General features: G+C 31.8%; 1 protein-coding gene and 1 long non-coding RNA gene across 2 annotated transcripts; both read left to right on the forward strand.

The window, feature by feature from the left end:
* The first annotated feature begins 802 nt into the window (after positions 1-802).
* On the forward strand, positions 803-14,523 carry LOC111711393 (disks large-associated protein 4). The gene is made up of 9 exons (XM_023485740.1): positions 803-1,742; positions 4,113-4,198; positions 5,679-5,746; positions 8,935-9,049; positions 9,679-9,743; positions 10,544-10,621; positions 11,142-11,207; positions 12,716-12,822; positions 12,941-14,523. Exons 1-9 carry the CDS (start codon positions 832-834, stop codon positions 13,014-13,016), a joined length of 1,572 nt encoding a protein of 523 aa, XP_023341508.1. The 5' UTR covers positions 803-831; the 3' UTR covers positions 13,017-14,523.
* Positions 14,524-18,784: 4,261 nt separating this feature from the next.
* LOC111711397 (uncharacterized) lies at positions 18,785-22,691 on the forward strand. Its single transcript, XR_002767243.1, has 3 exons — positions 18,785-18,807; positions 20,592-20,640; positions 22,071-22,691. It is a non-coding gene; the product is annotated as an uncharacterized LOC111711397 (long non-coding RNA).
* Positions 22,692-23,015: the final 324 nt, after the last annotated feature.

The raw sequence follows: 23,015 nt of genomic DNA on the forward strand, positions 1-23,015 counted from the left end.
ATTATTGTTGCTAAATTTAACTTTTCGGCTTAGTTAATCAAAATTTGAACAAGTAAGTATAAATAAAATTTATTACAAGTTAAGTGATAGAATCCTTATTTTTGTTAATGTTTCTGTTAAATAATGGTTCTTCCTAACAAAACTGAACTGTCAGTGTAACTGTGCAATGCATTTTATTACATAAAGATGAAACAAGAACAATGGTTTATAGCCAGGTGGGGGATATCTTGCAGTTTAGTTTTGTCAAAAGAATAATTTTGACTGAACTGTTGTGTAAGACTTCTCAGTTTTCAGTTCAAAAACTAGTATTTTCTAAAAAGATGCTTTCACCTCTAGTGGGAAGCCCTTCAATTTCTATACATTTGAAAGGAGTGTTCGCGAAAAATGAAATGAATACAAAATATTATGAAATATCATCTATTTACAAATGCGTCGAAAAATAATCGATGACTATTGTTTGTAATATCTGAATGATTTGTTTGGAATTAAATCGATATGTTTACGATCCGAATTGAATGTTGCATCTTTCTAAATTTTTATGAACACCACATTCGGTATTAGTCGTTTTTAACAATTTTCTCCTTATAGACGCAACAGATAGAAGTAAGATTAGTAGCAATCAAAAGCGCTTTTTTATCGCTTTCATTTTTTGATAACACTCCCTTAAAGCATCAGCTCATCTCAAAGAATTTATCTAATAATGGCAATACAATGGATGACGAGAAAACAATACACCCCTGAGTATTTATTAAACAAGTTTTGAAAATGATTGGTTCAGCAACAAGTATTTTCTATACAGGAGTAAACTGTAGTTGAAATGTTCAGGTATTGATGCCGGATGAACAAGGAAAGGAGAGAATAATCCCAATCCAGTTAGAATCCACTCCAACCTCCCCCACTAGTACACGACCCACATCCAGCCCTAAACCGTCATACTCAACCCCAGGTAGTAAATATACCACCAGCCCAGACACAACTCCAGTATCCAGAAGTTCAGAACGAATCATTCCCATCACCAGACTTTCCAATGGAGATCTTAACGGTCACACTCCGATAAATGGAACCAACGGGCACAGTAACGGAATTTCTCCGTCTGTCAACGGGTTCGGTTCCAAAGGGTTTGGAGTTTCCCGACGCTCTGTTCCAAATGTGATAGGATTCCGAGGTTTAAATGAGAAAGCCAGTGATAAAGACATCCCCGCCAAACCCTTGGTTATCCGTAAACTGAGTCCACTGAGCCCCAAGCATATAGTTGTTCCATCCAGCTCTAAACCTGCTCCGGCACCTAAACCCGAGTATTTGATGTCCCCTCCCATGTCCCCAGTTCCCTCTGAAGAGAACAGATCTCCAGCTCTCTCCAGAACTAATTCTCTTCCTCCAACATCACCTGGAGCATCATCTCCAGCTCGTTCATCTACTCCAGTCCCTTCATCCTCTCCATTACCTCCAGTATCCTCTACATCTCCTCTACCTGGAGTAGAGGCTGAGGCAAATGAGGAACCTCTTCCAGTAGCTGAAGATAATATTCCTGAGATGGAAAATCTTAGCCTTGGTGTAGAAGGGAAGAGAGAGGAAGAGCTAAAGCATATCGAGGCTGAGGCTAAGAACCCTGAGACAGAAGAAGAGTTCGAGGACGCTAGTCCTGAGGAGATGGAGGAGGTTTCGGAGAAAGATATGGACATCGAGAACTACAGAGATCAGGAGGTAGAGGAGGAGAAGTACCTAGAATACTACGGACTCAGGGATACATCAATATATTAACACTTAGATACACCCAGGGTACACATGGTTTTTTCTCAACAATAATGTCCGCCAATTTGGTTCATAACGAAAGTAAGTAAGTAAATATAGTTGTATATGTTCACAATTTACAATATATTATACAATATACAACCATGTGTCACACAAACGGCAACTTAAAAACCCCCAGTTTCAAGTTAGGTTAAGTATTAAACAATAAACTAAATGTCTTTTTTCAAGAGTTAATATCTTCAATCTACATATGAATAAAGTTCTTCACTCATATATATATAATATTCATATATTGATTAATATATCAATAACTGGTAATCCAACTTAAAGCTTATTTTCCTTTATGAATTTTGGATATCTTTCCAACACAACGTATTATTTCCTCGCAATGTAATTGTTTGCTCCAAAATAAGCATTAATCTTTAAAAAAATGGTTGCGCTTTGCTATAAAATTTTTTTATTTATATTTGTATATACAGGAAACCAATATTTTTGAAGGGGCTTTTTAAAAAGTGTATTAGCTGTAGTGGCACGTATTGCCTATGGGGAAAAAAATTAGATTTAAAAAAAAATTAGATTTTTGAAAGAAAGAAAATTCGAATTTTTAGAATATGTTGGTACTCAAGGCCCAAAGGTTCCTTTAAAAAAAATTCAGCCCATTCGGCCAAGCCGTTTGGCCAGCTATAGCTAACATATAAAAGAAATAAATATGAGCGAAGACTATATAGACTAGCTTGGGGATTCAGCCGTGTCTGGAAACTAAACTTTCGATATATAAGTAAATATATTCGATATATAAGATTCTTTGTACCGAGTTCCCCAATTAAAATATGTGACAAATCGGTAAAGACAAACAAACAAACAGACAAATAGAGATGGCTACTTTTTATATTAAGAATAGATTTTTTTATTGAAATTCAAAAGCTCATTCATTTATATTTTGGGGTCTCGTTTTTAGTCTTCCTCCTGGCCTTGACCTTGTGTCATTAAATTAATATTCTGCTTCCAACTTGTTTATGAAGAAAAAGGTTGTGCAGAAATACATTCAACTCATCCTGGTTCATCATTCTATACACTAAACACTTCAGTGTATAGTATACTGTGTACTGTATACTGTATAAACTATATACCATACTAGCTTGGGAACCCAGCAGTGCCGGAGTTGCTAAAAATTACTCCCGTCGTTAACCCGCACTTAAACGATTTTACCGGGAAACTAATTTTTGCTTTTAAAGTCGACCTACTCAATTTAGAATTTCAAAACCAAACTAAAAACATCACCGAGGTTCTCACAAGTTTCCAATCAAAATTTGAAACTAATTGGTCAAGGGGGTCCCGAGTTATGATTGGACAAACAAACAGACAACAGGGATTACGACTTAATATAAATTGATACTATATACAACCGGTGTACATTTTAATATTCGAGCTGGGCCAACCTATGCAGTCCTAGTTTGGACTGTACCGCCAATTTACAATTACTAAAGCGGCAGAGGATTGGGTTTACTGTTTACACCAGAACAAGTACAATTATAGAACTTAAACAAGAATGTAGCACAAAATTATTACTAGGATTTTAATCTCTTTATTTGTTTACTTTTTTTTATAAAATTTTAAATTAATTTGGGTGGAAAGGGAAGTTGGGAAATAATTATTAGTTAAAGAATTTGTAGATAAAAAAGTTTACTCCTGCATGGTTTCACTAGAAAGAAGAATTTTGATACATTTGTTTTCATTCGAGTTATTTCAATTTGGTTGTTTTGTCCTACACGCATTCAGTTTTTAGAGTGAAAATTGCCTTATCTAATTCCCTTGCCTATCTTAAAAACTATTTTGTCACTTGTTAATTTTTTTATTTGCCTGCAATATATTCCTGGATAGGACTAAACATGTTGTGGCAGCTCCTGGGTAAATCAAAATATTAACTTCTCGATTGTATGAAGCTCATGCCAGACAAATTAAATTTATTGTTTGTTGCATTTTCTGACATGGATAAATGCAGCAAATGTTGCGGTGAGGAACTACACACATCTTTTTCAACGGGCGTTTTTTGTTTAATAGTACACCCCCCCCCCCTCATTTTTACATGTTTTTAAGCGTCTTATTTTCAGAAAAACCGTTTAGGCAGTAGCACACTTTATGCCGAATAAGTTTGGTCAAAATAAGTAAGATTGGAGACCTGTAATGATTTAGTTTATGCACGATGCCTTGTTGGTTCTTTCACAAGAATTTGAATCAATTTATTTTATTTTGATACACAAGATTCCTAAAAGTTTAGTACATTTGTGTTGATACTAATTCTACAATGATGTAAGAAAATATATTTGTTCATCTTTATATTATGATTGATGGATGGTTAGGGAGCGTGAACTTCTCTGTCCTATACTTGAAGAGGATAATGAAAGCACGGCTTCAGGAAGTTTATGTAACTTGCAAAATAATTCAGGTAACCTTGACTAATTAGTTTATATCAAGATTGAATGGACTTCCTTTTAAACTCAGTTATCAAGTATACACTGTAAATTTTCTTTAGAGCACTAACTTACTCTTTAAACTCAGTTATCAAGCATACACTGTAAATTTTTTAAAGAGTACTAACTTACTCTTTAAACTCAGTTATCAAGTATACAATGCTGTAAATTTTCTATAGAGCACTAACTTACTCTTTAAACTCAGTTATCAAGTATACAGTGCTGTAAATTTTCCATAGAGCACTAACTTACTCTTTAAACTCAGTTATCAAGTATACACTGTAAATTTTCCATAGAGCACTAACTTACTCTTTAAACTCAGTTATCAAGTATACACTGTAAATTTTCCATAGAGCACTAACTTCCTCTTTAAACTCAGTTATCAAGTATACACTGTAAATTTTCTATAGAGCACTAACTTACTCTTTAAACTCAGTTATCAAGTATACACTGTAAATTTTCTATAGAGCACTAACTTACTCTTTAAACTCAGTTATCAAGTATACACTGTAAATTTTCTATAGAGCACTAACTTTCGCTTTAAACTCAGTTATCAATTATACAGTGCTGTAAATTTTCTATACAGCACTAACTTACGCTTTAAACTCAGTTATACATTGTAAATTTTCTATAGAGCACTAACTTACTCTTTAAACTCAGTTATCAAGTATACACTGTAAATTTTCTATAGAGCACTAACTTACTCTTTAAACTCAGTTATCAAGTATACACTGTAAATTTTCTAAAGAGCACTAACTTACTCTTTAAACTCAGTTATCAAGTATACAGTGCTGTAAATTTTCTATAGAGCACTAACTTACTCTTTAAACTTAGTTATCAAGTATACAGTGCTGTAAATTTTCTATAGAGCACTCTTAACTTTACTCTTTAAACTCAGTTATCAAGTGTGCACTGTAAATTTTAAAAAGTTTATCGTTAAAGCAAAACTTTCAAGATTAGTCCTGAAGCTAAACGACAGAAGGGATGGTATTTTGGTAACCAAGATGTAGATGAACAAAGTACGGCGAGTTGAAATACTCTTCTGGTTAGAGTACACTAGAGAAGAAGTTTAACTAAATCCTAGTTCACTAAATCCGACCCCGGGAACCAGATGTAATGCATAGTGAGACATGGGTCAACTAAGTTGAAGTGGTTTAACGTGGTTGAGCCATGTCGACTACCTATTTATTAAATCTGATACCGGTTCAGTTAAAAATGCCTTGTTTTTCTGTGCGCTTAGCCTGCCTTTACTTTTCGTTCACTCCATCAAAAGGCAACTTTTTTCATTCTTTTTACCCAAAAATTCATTGATTTTCTCTTAAATTTCAATAATGTTTCCCAATTCAGCAAATAAAACTCTAACTTCTGGGGGTAAAAAATTATTTTCAAATGGGAGGGGGGGCGGGGGGGGGATGATTTGTTAGAGAAAATATACACCCCTGCTTATTTATTCAGGAATATTTACCCCTGAAGATCAATTACTAGAGCAGGGAGAACACCATGATGGAGTACATTTTATTAAGGTAAATAAAACTAGATTATGTGTTTGTGTGGGAGATCTGGAAGTACCGCTCGAACTATTATAATTTTGCTAAATGATCAAATGGCGTCAGATGAGAAGAAATATTAATGGTTCAGATTAACACTGAAAGTACGGATAGTGATGTCCTTTAAAAGAGAAATTGGGGTCTTGTCCTGACTTATGGTTGAGTTCTAACATTTATTTTAACCTAAATAAGCAAGCTAATATTAAACAAGATATAATGAACTTTACCTCTTAGATAAAGCAGTGTGAACAAAATTATAAAAAAGAAAATGGATAGATGAATAGATACATTGGTATCCATGTTTTTCAAAATTAATTAAGATTTTTCTAAGATATTACTCCCACACCTTCTTCTTCCTGAATACACAGGCGTGTCTGTGTACAGTTTTACCACGCCCTAAACTTCATTTTAGTATTTATACAAGTTGAAGGTCTGCACTCAACAATTTTTAACATTTTACAAACTTTAAAAAATAAGTAATTTATCGATTTGTTATACAATTTCGGAAATAAAAGAACTAATTCTGAATCTAAGTTTAGGAATATTTTGTAAAAAGAGATTTTGTTCAATGTTAGATATTCTCAGTTCTATGACACTCAATCTATCAGTTAGTCGAGTTCCGCCCTAACATTTGGACAAATTTACCTTTTTTAAAATATAAAATAAATTTTCCCCAATTGTACAGGTCGTATAAGTTTACGTGGAGATGCTGGAAATATCATAATACTTTTTTCGCTTATTTTATCTTTAAGGAAAATAAATAATAAATGAATAAAACAGTTTTTGGGGAAAATATCTAAAAAAGGGAGGAAAAGGGTTGCAACATGAAGTTTCAAATTGAAGCGCAAACTTTTTAAATTATAAACACCCTGTTTAAAGGAGATATGCTACGCTGTTCTTAAAATATTGGTTTGGCATCATTTGATTTGTAATGTCCAAATAAAACGTTGAATTGGTTTAATTGGCTCTGATTTTGCTTTTAAGGAGGATTTTTGGACGATGATTCGTTTTTCTTGAGTTTTCTTATTGTTTTAATCTATTCTTAATCAAAATTTAAGGGCTAGAAGGTGCCTGCTCTCTTTTCTTGTGCTCCAGGAACGACCCCCCAATTTTTCAGGGATACGCCCCCTCCCCATAATCCGCCTCTGTTTGTGATATACAATATATTTATATTTATTGCATTAAAGTAGATTATATAGTTTGATGCAGGAAGTATAAAGAATATTCCATGTAAGGAGTTTGCAATATATGCTCCCACACATTTATTCTTACTTCGGGGTCAGGGGACCAGTTTTTATACAACAGGGCCTGTATAAGCCTTAACAAGTTCTATGCTTTTAAGATAGTTTAGTTTTCACCCCTCTTATATGAAAAAAGAAATTATGGGTGCCCCCCCCTCCTTCCGCCTGCCTTTTTGATAAACTTCTACCAAATATGGTTTGTTAGAGGTTAATAATGTGATTTGTATTGGATGCACTTTCTAGAACCAAGGTCTAGCTAACTATGTACACTGTACAGTGTACACCGAGGGAGGGAACCCCCGGACACCAAGAGCTTACTCTATGCAGACACGAGCCAATCAGATTTGCTAGTCAGACCGAGCCTCCACCATGCAGTTAGAGCCTCCCTCCGCTATACAGAAAATTTCATGTTGATTTTTACATGTAGTAAAAAAAAATTTGTATTTTTTTTAAATAGTGGTGTAAAAAGTTTTAAAAAGATCAGAAATATTAATCAATTATTATACAAAGTGCCTATAAATTATGACTAATAAAGTGGTTTATAAAACTTCAAACCGTTATTACGCAAAAAGGAAAACATTTATTTGATATTTTATAATATTTAATTTAAGCGATACTTTTTAAAAATATTTTATCAGATTAAAATAACCAAAAATTTGACATTGGCAAATAATCTGAGTCTAAAAAATTTAAAAAAATGTATTGCTTATATCAAAGATTAAAAGTAAAAACTAAGTTCAATTCAAAAATGAATTTCCAAATAGCCTCCTTACTACGTAAGAAATGTTTTATTGTAAAGCACAAATGAGTCAATATAAGTTACAAATCATGTAAATCAATAAACAACATTTATCTTAAGTAAAATTCTTGTGCCCCTATTTTGAAAAAAATGAAAAAGTTCTATATTAAATGTAAAAACCAAGAGTTATAAAGAAGCTGTTATGTATAGCGGAGGCTCGGTCTGCCTAGCAAATCTGGGAGACTTGTGTCTGCATGGCGGAGGCTCATGGCGTCGGGGGGTTCCCTCCCTCGTACAGCACTGTATATTGTATAATACTATTTTCATGAACTATCATTTTTTAAATATTTGAAGAATAGAAATATCGTTCTAATTGACAGGAGGAACAGATTTCTAACTATTTTCAGGAAATATGTCAAACTATTTGTTTAAATTTATTTTAAACTTGAAGTACTAAAGTAGGGAAGATGGGGGAGGGGATAAAGGTATTGTTAAAAAATTCTACCCCGGGGGGGGGGGGGAGGTTTTTAATTTCCAAGCTAAGGTTCTTTTCTGGTTTGAAAATATAAGGCCAATTATTCAGTCGAGTTAACTGGGTATTATCCTGGGTAAATTGGAATTTACTCTAGTTGCAATTTCTTGGACCTAAAACACCCTGGGTTACGATCGACTCTAAGAGTAAAATTACCCAGAGTACAGGAAACTCGTGGTTGACGCTGAGTTTTACCCAGGGTTATTAGATTTACCCAGCTTACAATGCGCTAACAGAGACCAGAAAACAAATAAAAGATAATTGCATAGTTAAGAAAAGTAAAAAAATATAGTTAAGATGTAATATAGCAAAATAATATCACTTTTTAGAAAACTTTAAGAAATTGGACTATAAACATTTTCCTATTGATGTAAGCTGAATATAAATAGATTTATATTTATAGTTCTTAATTCTATCTTTCTCAACTTTGTTCTTAGAAAGTTATTTTAGAGTTTAATTAAAAATAGATTTATCAAGAATAAATTCTTCTTTATTTATTTTTACATTTACGCAGTTTATTCTGGTTTAAGTGTGAATTCAATGATTTTATGTCGCAACAAAGACTCCTTCTTTGGTCGGGGAGAGGGGGGAGGTATTTTTTATTTATATAAGTTACATTAGATGTTTTTTTATTTTAATTTTAATTGTTCAGGTGTTGGAGAATGAAATGTTTAAGTTTGAAGAACAGATTTGTGATTTTGAAGAGGAGTTGTCGATAAGCTGTGATATTCCAGAGGAGTGCAGGGAGAATATACTCTCTACTGTAGGTAATAATAATATTAATACTCCCCACTAAAACCCCTTATTTCTTCGATCAGTGTGCTGCGAACCACTGCAGTACACACCGAAAGCTTAGTTTAGGGTTATAATGATAACTAAACAAACAGAATTTAGTACTTTATATATATAGGCTATGAAGTAAATATTTAATTTATTGAATAAGTTCTAATTTGTTAAATAATATTCTTATTGATTGAATAATATTCAATGATTCTATGGGGTCACTGGCCTAGACCTCGATGTCTCGATCACACTAGAGTTATGTCATAATCGGATATACATTAATTTCCACCCTTTGGTGGTTATTTTTGATGGGGTCTCGGCCTTGATTTCCACGGAATGATGGTTGATCTTTTATTTATTTTATTTATTTATGGGGTTGGGGTAGCCAGTGTGTAACGACAGTTCTCGTTCACTGAAGTTAAGGACACTTTCAGTAACTGGATTGGTGTCCAGACTGGTGTTCACGGGTTCGTTTCCCGTACTCCACACAAACCTAATTCTTTCGAATTTATTAAATTATGATTTATTAAATTATAATTAAACAAATAATACGTTTTTAAATAAATTATATTCTAATCGATTAAATAATATCTTTATTGATGGACATGTTTAGGTTTGGCTAAACTTCTGATGGCGCAGAAGCTAGCGCAGTTCCGTGGATTATGTGATAAAAATATTGTAAGTAATTATTTTGGAAAAATATTTGAAAATTGTATAGATGAAAAGAAATTCTTTTCTAGAATTTAATCTTTCAGATTTCTTTTATAACTTATGCAACACAGTTTTGTTGACTTGTAAAGTCACTATAATAAAATAAAGAGATCTAAAATGGATATTTCTAACATTTATTTAAACGAAAGTGTTTTGAAATATTTGCATTTAAGGCGGAGTTAAAATTGGTTGATTTAGAAATTAACAAAGGAATTATGGATGGATATTTGATGGTACTTCATGGGAGTGTTGTAGAGCTTCATGTTGGTGGAGCAGATCATCAGGAACTGGGGCAACAGGGCTTATCCAACCTAGTAGGCAGAGATCGCGGCTTTATCATGCTGGATTTGAGCGATTATGTAGTCTCTGGAAGTGGAGTGCATGATAAACTGGGAACCCTCGGGTAAGCCTGTCTGCTGCTAATTGAGTATCTGCGTCATCATCATAAAGGAGTCAAGAGGCTCCCTGTGTCGGAGCTGTTACTAGTTCAACTGTCCTAACATGACTGAATACCGGGAGGGAGCTGGGATGAGCGGAGATTCGACATGTGGGCACTACATGAGGAGGAAATGGATTTGAGTACACATACATCTAGAGAAAAGGCTGGGGCATTTGAGTCAGAAAAATCGTCTTCCTTATATTTCGAATTAATTTTAACAAGTTTGTAATAAGAAATAATTTATTTATTTTTATATCTTTTAATTTGTGTGTCGTTTATAAACAGATTTATTCTGCAATTAGATTGTATTGACTATCTGAATATTCAGCATGTGAGTAAAGAAGAGGATCCGTTTGTTCCTACCAACCAGGATCTAGCAGGATTCTGGGATATGGTTCATATTCAGGTTTATTATTATTCTTTTACAGTTTTAATTTCAAATTGAGAAAAGTTATTCTATGTAACTAAGCTCTTATATGTACAAATATATATATATTTTTATATATTTTTTTATGTATCTTATCAGTTGAAACGCAACAATCTTCTTATAACATTTTATTCATAAACAAATTTTTTTTTATATAATGTATATATGTTAGCTATAGCTTTAGCTGGCAAAACGGCTGGACCGAATGGGCTGAACATTTTTCAGGACACCCGACTTTGGGTTCCCGGGGGTAACATAGGCTAAACATTTTTTTTTTCAAAATTCGATCAAAAATCCGATTTTTTTTTTAAAAATCGATTTTTTTTTCTGCAGGCAACGCCTGGCACTTTAGCCAAATCTCTATATTCATATTCTCAAACTCCAATAATAAAGCACAAAAATAATTTATTAAAAAATCTTTTGCAGTTTAGAAAAAATATAAAATTCTTAAACTTGAAGATTATTATCTAATAAATGATTAATTGCTTGATTGATCTAGATCGAGCAAGTGCATGGTAAATTTGCAGATCTACAGAAACTGCGAGCTGAAGGATGGGTTATTAAGGTAATAATTTATAAGTCCACGAAAGCATACAACTTGACTGACAATTCATACATTATTTTAATTATCACAAAGTTCGTATTCAGAAACTCATTTTATGCTTATAACAACTTTTTACTTTTAAACAATCAAAGGCGTAAGGGGGGGTGTACTCCCCCCCCCTCGTAAAACCCTGAACATTTTCATGTCGCTCCGCTCTAACAATCATAACGTCTGTAAAAAACATATTTTTGGTAATCAAAAAAGAAAAGAAAAATTTGACATCAAAAGGCAAGTTTTTCATCATTCTTTATTCTTTTACCCAAAAATTCAGCAATTAAACCCTTAAATATTGATTTAATATTCCGCGCAAACAACCCTAACTTTATATCAAAACGCATGTTTTTCCTGTCATTATAATTCATACCAAAATATCCAGCAAAAAAAACCCTACACATATTTTGCTGTTCCGCGCTAACATTAGTTTTGAAAAAGGGAAAGATTTTTCAAGAAAGGAACTACTTTTTTACCATAAACTTAAATTTTCTAATCCCTGTTTCTTTGAAACCTGATGGTGTAAACCGTATTTCAAACTTTGGTTTTGTCATAGTTCATAGAATTCATAGTTTGAAAGATCAAATATCTATGACAGCAGGTTGCACAGATATAGGGATTATAATTTTAGGATTTTTGGCAAAATCTCATTTCCTTTGCCTGAAATATAATCATTAAATATATGTTCTAAACCAAGCAAAGCCCAAGGATAATATAATGTTTTTAAGGGGGGGTTGAGCACAAAATCTTTTNCCCCCCCTGCAGTAAAGCTCTAGTACGTCCGTGGTTAAGACAACTACGTTTAGCGACATGAGTAATGGGCATTCAAAGCAGAACAATTTCAGTCATATTTATCAATTTAATTGAATAAATTTCAAGGTTTTTAAATTAATAAATTAAGGTAATTGAAATTTAAACTAAAATATAGGTAAGGTTGATTCTACTTTTCTTCTATTTTTTTTTCTCTAAACTCAAGATTAATGTTTCCTTCAGGAATGTTTAAATGAAAATGTTCAATCTAGAGAATTTCTTTTCAAAAAAGGAAATTTATAATTGAAAATTAATTTCAATCAAACCCTCACGACCTTTATTGTACTCGTTAGAGAGGGGTTTAATTGGTTTACTTGGTTTATAAATGTTTTATATGGTCCTCGGCCCAAAGAATTGCAAAAATTTGAATACTGAAATACTATTAAAATAATTTTGTACAATTTTGTAATTATCGTTTATGAAAACATTATAAAAAATTTTAAAACAAAGTTGGCTCTACAGTAGTTCAGCCATTTGTCAAGTTTATTTTTGAAAATGCTGAAGCTTTCAGAACTGTTTATTTCACTTGGAATATCATTCCACGTGCATCTTACAATGAAAAAGTTTTTTATTTTCTCTAGATATATAATCTGAGTTGAACCATTTGTTTTTATCATGTCAGATAAATTAAACAAACGGATAAGTATTTGAACGGTTCACTGTTTCAGGTTCCTGAAGTAAAGAAAGCGGTGAAGAAAGGAGTGAATAAAAAAGTAAATAAACCTATTAAACCTAAAGAGAAGAGTGAAGCAGCTTTAGCACGTGATCTTGCCAGGTAATCAAAAAAGAAATTAATCTTTGAAACTTTTTCAAAAATAATGAAATTAGTTTTAATGAGAAACAACTAGGTTTCATAATTAACAAAATAGTTTGTAAACAAGTATTTATTTCAGGAAGAAAATGATGGAAGCAAGGAAGAAGGCAATGAAGATGAATCAAGATGAATCTGATTTGATCATCATCATGTAGATTAGTGACCAATATAAAAGCGTCATCAATACTTCTACAATTCAATTATATATTTATGTACAGTGTGTATGTCATATTACGTACATATTAGTGATAATGGATTAACGCTGACTTCTAGTGCATATTGATTATTGATAGTGATGCAAAAACTAGAGCTAATCTAAAAATATATCACAGATATATCAAGTGACCGGAGCCATTTAAAGGGATATTTCATTTTGATAAATTTCTTGACTTCTCCAACTGATGACGCATAAATGATCCATCTTGGTAGTGCCTGAATAAATTATTACTAGAGACATCTAGTGGTATCCTTAGTATCATCTCTAGTGAATTCCCTGGTATGGTACTAGAGACATCTAGTGGTATTCTTATTATCATCTAAAGTGAATTCCCTGGTATGGTACTAGAGACATCTAGTGGTATTCTTATTATCATCTATAGTGAATTCCCTGGTATGGTACTAGAGACATCTAGTGGTATTCTTATTATCATCTAAAGTGAATTCCCTGGTATGGTACTAGAGACATTTAGTGGTATTCTTATTATCTTCTATAGTGAATTCCCTAGTATGGTACTAGAGACATCTAGTGGTATTCTTATTATCATCCATAGTGAATTCCCTGGTATGGTAATAGAGACATCGAGTGGTATTCTTATTATCATCTTTAGTGAATTCCCTAGTATGGTACTAGAAACATCTAGTGGTATCTTGTCATTTAAGATAATTGTGAGTCGACTACTGGTGGTGAATCAGTCTTCTATCTTTTACAATCCTTACAGTAATTACAAGAATCTGAATATCAGAGAACAATCACAAAAAAAGGCAGTGCTATAAGTTCAACTGACAGAAGCATAAAGTGGTATGCATGATTATTATATATAAATCAATCACAGAAGTATTCTGCATAACCTGTATTATCTAATGGTACGAAGAACCCTATTATTTTTGTACCTGAACTGACGTCACTGCAAAGTGCATAGTGCATGTACTGTGTTATAAACTTGTTAAACCTATGGATGAATTGTTAGTAAGTGCTATCTAAGAAACTGAATTAATGATAACATAACTCTCTAATATTAAAACAATTTGCGAGTAAAGATCTGAAATGGCAAAATTTCTAGTTTTATCGATTAAATTAAACTTGTTAACTTGTTTATTTCTATGTACAGTGTCAAACTGCATAGTTCAAAGTTGAGACTACGGATCAAGTATTGTACAAAATTAACCAAACAAAACATTAACAATGTATGTACTGTACAGTGTACAATGATGACAAATTTGCACGTACATTGAACTAATACATAATAAAAGACCTTAACCGTGGAGTTATTAGAAATACAAAGTCATCATCATTATACCTTGATTGTGGTATTTCTGCGTACATCTGCACTCCATCTTATTATTGTACTCAATAACCCAATATTTTTAGTATTTGTGATTTCCTCTATTTTATACCTTTTTGGCCTTAACCAAGTATTATTTATAATAAATTCATTTTCTTAATATACCCCTCCCCTTCCATGCCCCCCGGCCCCCTCCCTGATGGAATTAAATGGATTCCTCTTAAAGTTAATTATTCAAGTTAAATCATATTTGGTTCTCAGCCAGTAATCGTTCTTGTATTAAAATTTGGCTCATTTATATCTCTTCATTCAATCCTAACTATCAGAAGATTTTATCTATCTCTGTAATATTGATCAATTTTCTGTTTTTTACATTTAGAAAAATTCCAGTTTTTGTTTAATGTTTTTCTCTCAATTCCTAGAAACCAAGAGCACAGTTGTGAAACTTGATTATGAGCTTTTACCGTAAAACTTTCTAGGTTATTCTAGACTTGTTAAATCTACAGTACTCCCCCCTCCCGTCCTGCGGTATCCAAGACTTGTTAAATCTACAGTATCCCCCTCCCATCCATAGTTATTCTAGACTTGTTAAATCTACAGTACCCCCCCAATAGTTTAGTTTTCACCCCTCTTATATGAAAAAAGAAATTATGGGTGCCCCCCCCTCCTTCCGCCTGCCTTTTTGATAAACTTCTACCAAATATGACTTAATAGTGCCTGCCCTAGCATGCATATATTCACATATACTCAATAAATTTAAATGTATTATAAGATGTGAAAAAGAATAAAAACTAACATTATTAATTATGGAAAATGATATTGGTGAGCTAAGAGAATTAATTAAGAAGTTAAAATTGTTAATACATTCTTAGAGAATGTTTGAATCAGGCCCATTGCTGTATTTTTCACATACAGCATGAATGGTGCTCACATTTATTCCATTAAGAAGTTTTAAATCGTGGACTGGAACTGGGTTATTGGGACAAAAAAGCCTGGCCAATTCACATCGGTACCGTTAAAAACCTAGATCAGATTAATAATATAGAAGTTTTAAGTGTTAAATACTGCTAATTTCTACACTGTATTTGAAACAAAAAATTCAGAGTTACGCGCAAGTCGCGTTGAACTACAAACCAGAGAGGGAGAGCATGCATGTAGGTTATGGTGAACGAAAAACCCCTTAAAATTGAAAAGACGACATCTTGATTATAGTTTACTAGAAATTCAAGGCGCTTTGCGCCCTTCTTTCTAGGTTTTTAGGGCGCTTCGTGCCCATCTTCTATTTAAATTGTGAACACGTTCTTTTTGTTAACATTTTAAAACAAAGTAAAAAAAAATTTTGCGGATTAAAAAAAAAAAAAATTTTACAAAATTAAAAACCTTTTAAAACACATTTTTTTAAATTTTTATCATTCATAAACCTTCCCTGGGATAGTGCGAGGTGCCACAAATAATTTGGGCCCGATCAGTTCAGCCTTTTTGACGTTTATTGGATACAAACAGACAAGCCAAATTTATATATACATAGATTTGTAATGTTATTAATCTATGATTAAAATGAACATTTATTTCTTGTTCCATTTCTCAAATTTTTTTAAATCCAACTCGATACAACTAAATTCAGAGGTGTAGCTAGAATCTTGGGGATATAAGAAATGCATCACCTTCTATAAACTTCAGATAAGTTATATTAAAATTCTATTATTCATATGCACGTGGAGGGGGGGGGGGGGGGGCAGTTCTCTCTCAGCAACCCAGGCCTCCTTTGGGATTTTTTTTTTTTTTGGGGGGGGGGAAAAAAATTTGCTTGCTTCGCCTCTTTGAAATCCTTAGCTACGCCCCTAAACTGAATTATCTCTTGATTATGAAAAACCAGCAATTTTTTTCTTTTCAAAAAAAATAACAATATATATACTTAAAATACTAGAAACTTCATTGTTATTTCGACAAAAAAAAAAACAATGGAAGAACTCTAAATAAGTTCTTTACGTCTATGTAGTTTATAATGTTTAAAGATTTTCTGCTTAACACCTGTAATCAGGTACAGAAGTATTCAGTCGGTGTCTACAGTGCTCCCCACAAAGGATGAGACTTGAAACTCTTCAAATATGACGATCCCAAGTTTAATTCTTCTGCCTTAAATATGGTATTTTAATGGCTCATTTAATGAGCTGGCAAAGAACGAATGAGATCATAGTTGCAAGGAAGCATACATATCAGGAAACAGTATATTCTGTACAGTCGTCTCTGAAGTCTAATCCTTTATAGGTAGCCCTGTAGAGGTTAGATACAATTAAGAAGTGGATTTCTTTTTAAAGATTAAATACATTTTTAACGGAAGGCATATTAATTATATCAATTATATACTCAAAAGTGAAAATTATGAACATTACTTTAAGTCCTTGACCGCGACTGTATAGTTATATAAGTTCATTTGTTATTTTATCTTGATATCCCTTTAGGTTAAATATTACATATCGAGATTATTTTCCCCCCCGTTTTTTCAAGTCTCATGTCATGGGGTCTCAAATGAAAATCTAAGGTCTCTGATAATAATCTATGTCTCTAATGAAAATTTAAGGGTCTTCAAGCAATCAACTATCATTCGTAGAAGTCAAGGCTAAGACTTCTACGAAACAATGGCTATTAATGTATACCAATTGGTGACACACTGTATAGTGCGGCCAACTGCCGAAGTACAGACCAATTACACATCTCGGGTCTCTAAGAAATATCTGGGAGTCCCCGATGCGGTGGAAGTTGGTGTCTCCGATGGTACTCCAATGATGATGATTTCTTCACAGGCTAAATTTTATCAACAAATCTTTATTATACTTTTCCTTTTGACATTTGGTCAAATTCAAATTAAACTCTTCAAAATCTTAAGTAAAGGAAATTTTTACCGTCGCGTTATTTAGAAATGACAGCTGAATCCATGGAATAGGAATAAGGGGAAGGGAACTAGCGATGGTCTGGCATGAGAAAGCCAGTCGCACTGTTTTGCAGACAAGTTCGGGAACCTTACACACACTCTTTTGGTACAGACAAACAACATGACTACAGTCAAGGGAATTGCAGAACAATGTTGCCAATTATAATTAAGCTTGAATAACGACTAGTTTATTGTAAACTTTAATCAAGTTATATTCTTTGCATGAACATTTGGCTTTATAGTGTTGACTTAAATATGTAAATAATATATTACATGTATATTAAACTTATTTCTAAGTAAACAATTAACAATAAACAAATGTACTCTCCTAGACTGTACAAGCACCGAGATTCGCATGCACTGTATATACCTACAGTACAAACCTTCGGTTCGGTAAACCTTACACGTACACTCTTTTGGTACAGACACGCACACATGACGTTTCCGCCCCATGGCTAAAATTGAAAACCTAATCATAAACATTATGTTTAAGAATATAAACAAATATAAAATTAAATTCCAAATATTTTTCAGAAAAAATATTCTCTAAAATGAAAATATTTTTTCGCCGAGGAGTTGTGCAGGGACCAGCTGTATTCAAACTGTTCACAGGAATTTTATAAATCAATATATTGAAAAAATATTCTTTCAGGAAGAAATCTATGTTTTCTAAATCCAATTTAAGAAATATTTATCTAAATCAGTTTAGGACTACAGTGTCTTTAATAGGGCTATACAGGGTGTCCCACATCATATTAGATCGTTTATAGCTTTAAATTGAGGTTTAAGGGACTAATGATAAAAGTTAAACAAAAGAATCATTTAAAGAAATGCATCAGGTTAAAATAAATATTTTCATGCAGAAAATACTAGTTTTTTCGAGTATTACGTACACATTTTGGTGTTAAAGCTTCGAGATAATGATATGGGACACTCTGTTGGTGTAATTTCAATTGACACTCTATTTAATTGAGAGGCATGTCCAATTGACAACGGCGCCGCATCAAACCTTTCTCTGACCAAGGATTCATGAAGTTTCGTTGTTATATTATTCAAATAAAAAATATTTAAAATTTATATTACCCCCTGACAGGTGTAACAGTGTTTTATTTACTCTACAGGTAAATATAGGAAAGGGATTGTTCCTGTATATTTACACATGACCCTCCATTACAAAAGGTAAATTCACAATTGACATCAAGACATTCTTCAGCTTTAATTAGAGTAAAAATGACGGAGATATTTTTTTCTTTTTCAAATGCAGTCTCTTTTATACTTGCAAGAAGAAATTTGACAATATTTATTTCTTTTAAAGACCATTTTATCTTACTTAATATTAAGGTTTTAAATCGAGCTTCTTTACAAACAAAATTATTTAACCCTTATAGAAAATATATATGTAAAGAAAACCTTTTTAGTTCCCACAAAAAATCCGCGTTAAAGCAAGCAAAGGTGTTGATGCTGGAAAAGGAAATTAGGTATTAATTGAATGTTGGAGGAAAAGGGAAGAAGGTAATTGGTTTTTAACTTTATATATGAAGTATAAATGCATTAATAATTATTATACAACATTATATATGTACTAAAGGGATTAATAACTATTTAACAACGTTATATGAAGTAAAATGATTAATAATTATTATACAACGTTATATGCATTACAGGGATTAATAATTATTATACAACATCATATGTATTACAGGGATTAATAATTATTATTCAACATTATATGAATGCATTACAGGGATTAATAATTATTATTCAACATTATATGCATTACAGGGATTATCAATTATTACACAACGTTGCATGCATTACTGGGATTAATAACTATAATTATACAACATTATATATGGACTAAAGGGATTAATAACTATTTAACAACGTTATATGAAGTAAAATGATTAATAATTATTATACAACGTTATATGCATTACAGGGATTAATAACTATTATACAACGTTAAATGCATTACAGGGATTAATAATCATTATACAACGTTATATGCATTACAGGGATTAATAACTATTATACAACATTATACATGGACTAAAGGGATTAATAACTATTTAACAACGTTATATGAAGTAAAATGATTTATAATTACTTTACAACGTTATATGAAGTAAAATGATTAATAATTATTATACAACGTTATATGCATTACAGGGATTAATAATCATTTTACAACGTTATATGCATTACAGGGATTAATAACTATTACACAACGTTATATGCATTACAGGGATTAATCATTATTATTCAACATTATTGCATTACAGGGATTAATAATTATTTTACAACATTATATTCATTACAGGGATTAATAATTATTATACAACATTATATGCATTACAGAGATTAATAATTATTATACAATATTATATGCATTACAGGGATTAATAATTATTATGCAACATCATTTGCATAACTGAGATTAATAATTATTATTCAACGTTATATGCATTACAGGGATTAATAATTATTATTCAACGTTATATACATTACAGGGATTAATAATTATTATTCAATATTATATGCATTACAGGGATTAATAATTATTATACAACGTTATATGCATTACAGGGATTAATAATTATTATACAACGTTATATGCATTACAGGGATTAATAATTATTATACAACGTTATATGAAGTAAAATGATTAATAATTATTATTCAACGTTATATGCATTACAGGGATTAATAATTATTATACAACGTTATATGCATTACAGGGATTAATAATTATTATTCAACGTTATATGCATTACAGGGATTAATAATTATTATTCAATATTATATGCGTTACAGGGATTAATAATTATTATTCAACGTTATATAAATTAAAATGATTAGTAATTACTTTACAACGTTATATGTACATCTTCTGTATCTTATCAGACAGGATTACCACAAAGGATGAGACTGTAAAGACGACTTCAAATTAATATAAGAGGACAATCAAAAGACCATATTTTGCCTTGAATATGGTCTTTTGAAGGCTTATTCAATGATTTGGCAGGAAAATAAAACTAGTTTTCGTTGCTGAGAACCGTCAATATGATAACAGACAGTATAAATGTCTTACATTTGTTTCTGGAGTCTCATTCTTTAAAGTAGCCTGTATATAAATATGTTCGTTAAGGCTAGTCAAACGGCCATGGGTCAAATCGGCTGATTTTATTATTATTAGGGTGATAATGGCTGAAAATTCATATTTTTTAAATCAGGGCAAAGCCGGGTTATCCTTATGGCCAGAACAGAGCATTATGTACTGTATTTTCGCTTTTCAGTGATGAGGAAGAAATCAGGAACATAAGTGAAGAACTCAGTATTATCAAGGTGAAAACTCAATTTATTTCCTCATTCTTTCTTGACAGAGCTATTTTTCGAACAGATTTTAAAAAACTTAACAACATCCCTATTTTTCTAGTTTTCTGGCCCAATTTTACGTATTTTTCATTAAAATTTTATCAATTTGAATTTTTGAAAGTAACAGTTGCAAGGAATCGCCCTGTATTTCTACATTACATTTCACAATATAATATACAAAATGATTGTGAAAACTGAAAACTATAGTTACGGGGACGAAAAGTCATATCAGTCATATCAGTCATATATCAGTCATATCAGCAAGATTTATATCCGTTAGTCTAGATTTTAGAATAGAAGAATTCTAGATTTTAGAATAGAAAATTCTAGATTTTAGAAAAATAAACTTATTTTCAACGCATTGTAACTGACTGTCTTTCTAAAAAGTCCAACCAAATTATTATTAACATTAAGAAATATATTGAAAAACAAACTGCTGGGACTGCTGTATAAAATTAACAATGTGAAAAGAACAGAGAAGTAAACAGAAACCTATGTAATAATTGTCGTCTTCGTCTTCATTCATAAAAAGAAATAATAAAACTATATAAAAAGAAATACAAATCATAAAATTTTGTAAGAATAAATACGGCAACAATCATTCCACTGTTCTCTGTTACAGTTAGAACTCTGGAATAGAAAGACGACTGGTAGTGGTGGACTTCATGTATGATTATAAACAATAAACATTAAATTGACCAATTTCACTCAAAAGTTCATTTTTAAGCAACTTGTAAAACCTTTTTCACAACACAAACACATAAGATTGCCCGTCAGAACAATAATGCCTTCTACAGTGTTTTGGGTCCACTGTAGAAGAATTGATAGCTAACTATTGTAAAGTGGTAGATCGTATAAATATATATTATGCATATTAGGGAGACACACGATCGAATAAGTTCATTAAAGAATTTCTATTATCTTGAGTATAGTCGGACACACGAATGAATAAAAGTCATAAAATCAAAAGGTCTTTAGGTACTCTGGGTGATGTCAACCTTTAGTATAGAAATGCAATCACATTTTTGCTCTAACTTGTGGAAGTAGTTTTAGAAAATGTTTCGGATAGGTCGAGGTCAATTTCACACTTTGAGACAACAAATTTTGTACAGGCTGTATTTGGTTCTTCTAAAAAATGAGATAAAAAGCTGAACTTTTGAATGAAGCCTCAGATTTTGGTAATATAAACGGAACACAAACAAACTTTTGGGATAGGAGGTCATCGACCTCCATCAAAAATCAAGATTTTGCCAAAAAGCCGAAAACGACTTGCACCTGATTTAATACTCCGCGATCAACAGAAAATTGTCACAAATAGACCACCCTATCACCCAAAGAACCTATGTACCCCAAAAAATATTTTTAAACCGCCTTTGTTTGACCCTATCATATATATTTAGGATTCAGACTCAGATTGTAAAAAAGCAGTTGATGATCTTTTTGTTTGTCAGGTATATATAAATTATCAGCAAAAACGTATTAAAGCATCATATGTTGAGAGAATTTTTAAACTACAGTGAATCCCAGATATATAGATACATAGCAAGAGTTTTTTAAATGTCGTATTCTTAACCTATTGAAGATCAAATGCCGCGTAAAACGAGTTTAATATTTCCCTGAAATAAAAAAAAGTATTTTCTGCAGATTTATCAATAGCTATTATGACTCTCAACAAGGATATTTGGATACAAAGTTTTTTATGTTAACGGATGGCAAGTAATTCATTGAAATATTACTATGTATGATAATTGTACTTCAGTTCAGTTTAGACTATGTTACATGGGTTACCCGACTGAACTGGGGTATTTTATAAGGGGGGGGCGGGGTGCTTACCACAGGAAATTTTTTAAAGAATTAAATGCTAAAATATAATTTTCTTAGACATCATCATGTCCTTTGTACCATTTCCCCTAGTTCAGACTTCAAAATGTTCTCCTTTTATTCAATGACCTGAAACTATTTAGATTTGACTATTAGCAGCAATAAACTTTATCTTATCTTATCTTATGTTCAGGGTAGGGTCGCAGATGTGAAAAATATACTTTTCTAACTTGGTTTCCGAAAAAGTTAGATATTTTGGAATTCCTTTGAATTATTTAATCCTCAAGTTTAAATATTTCAAATTTCCAGGAAGTTTCATTGTAAGATATACTTTAGAAAAACAATTTAGAATAAAGTAGAATTCTTGAAACATGTTTTCATATTATCTCACACTGAAATACTAGATAGTGATTTATAGCCAGTGCTTAAATCTTACCATGTCCAATTCGCTTTAAACTGTTAATTTAGTCATTTTCAGATTTAAAATCAGATTATAATTTTTATCTTGATTTTGAACTTCATTA

The sequence above is a fragment of the Eurytemora carolleeae genome, unplaced genomic scaffold, assembly GCF_000591075.1.
Source record: "Eurytemora carolleeae unplaced genomic scaffold, Eaff_2.0 scaffold1143, whole genome shotgun sequence".
In the NCBI taxonomy this organism is placed as follows: Eukaryota; Metazoa; Arthropoda; class Copepoda; order Calanoida; family Temoridae; genus Eurytemora; species Eurytemora carolleeae.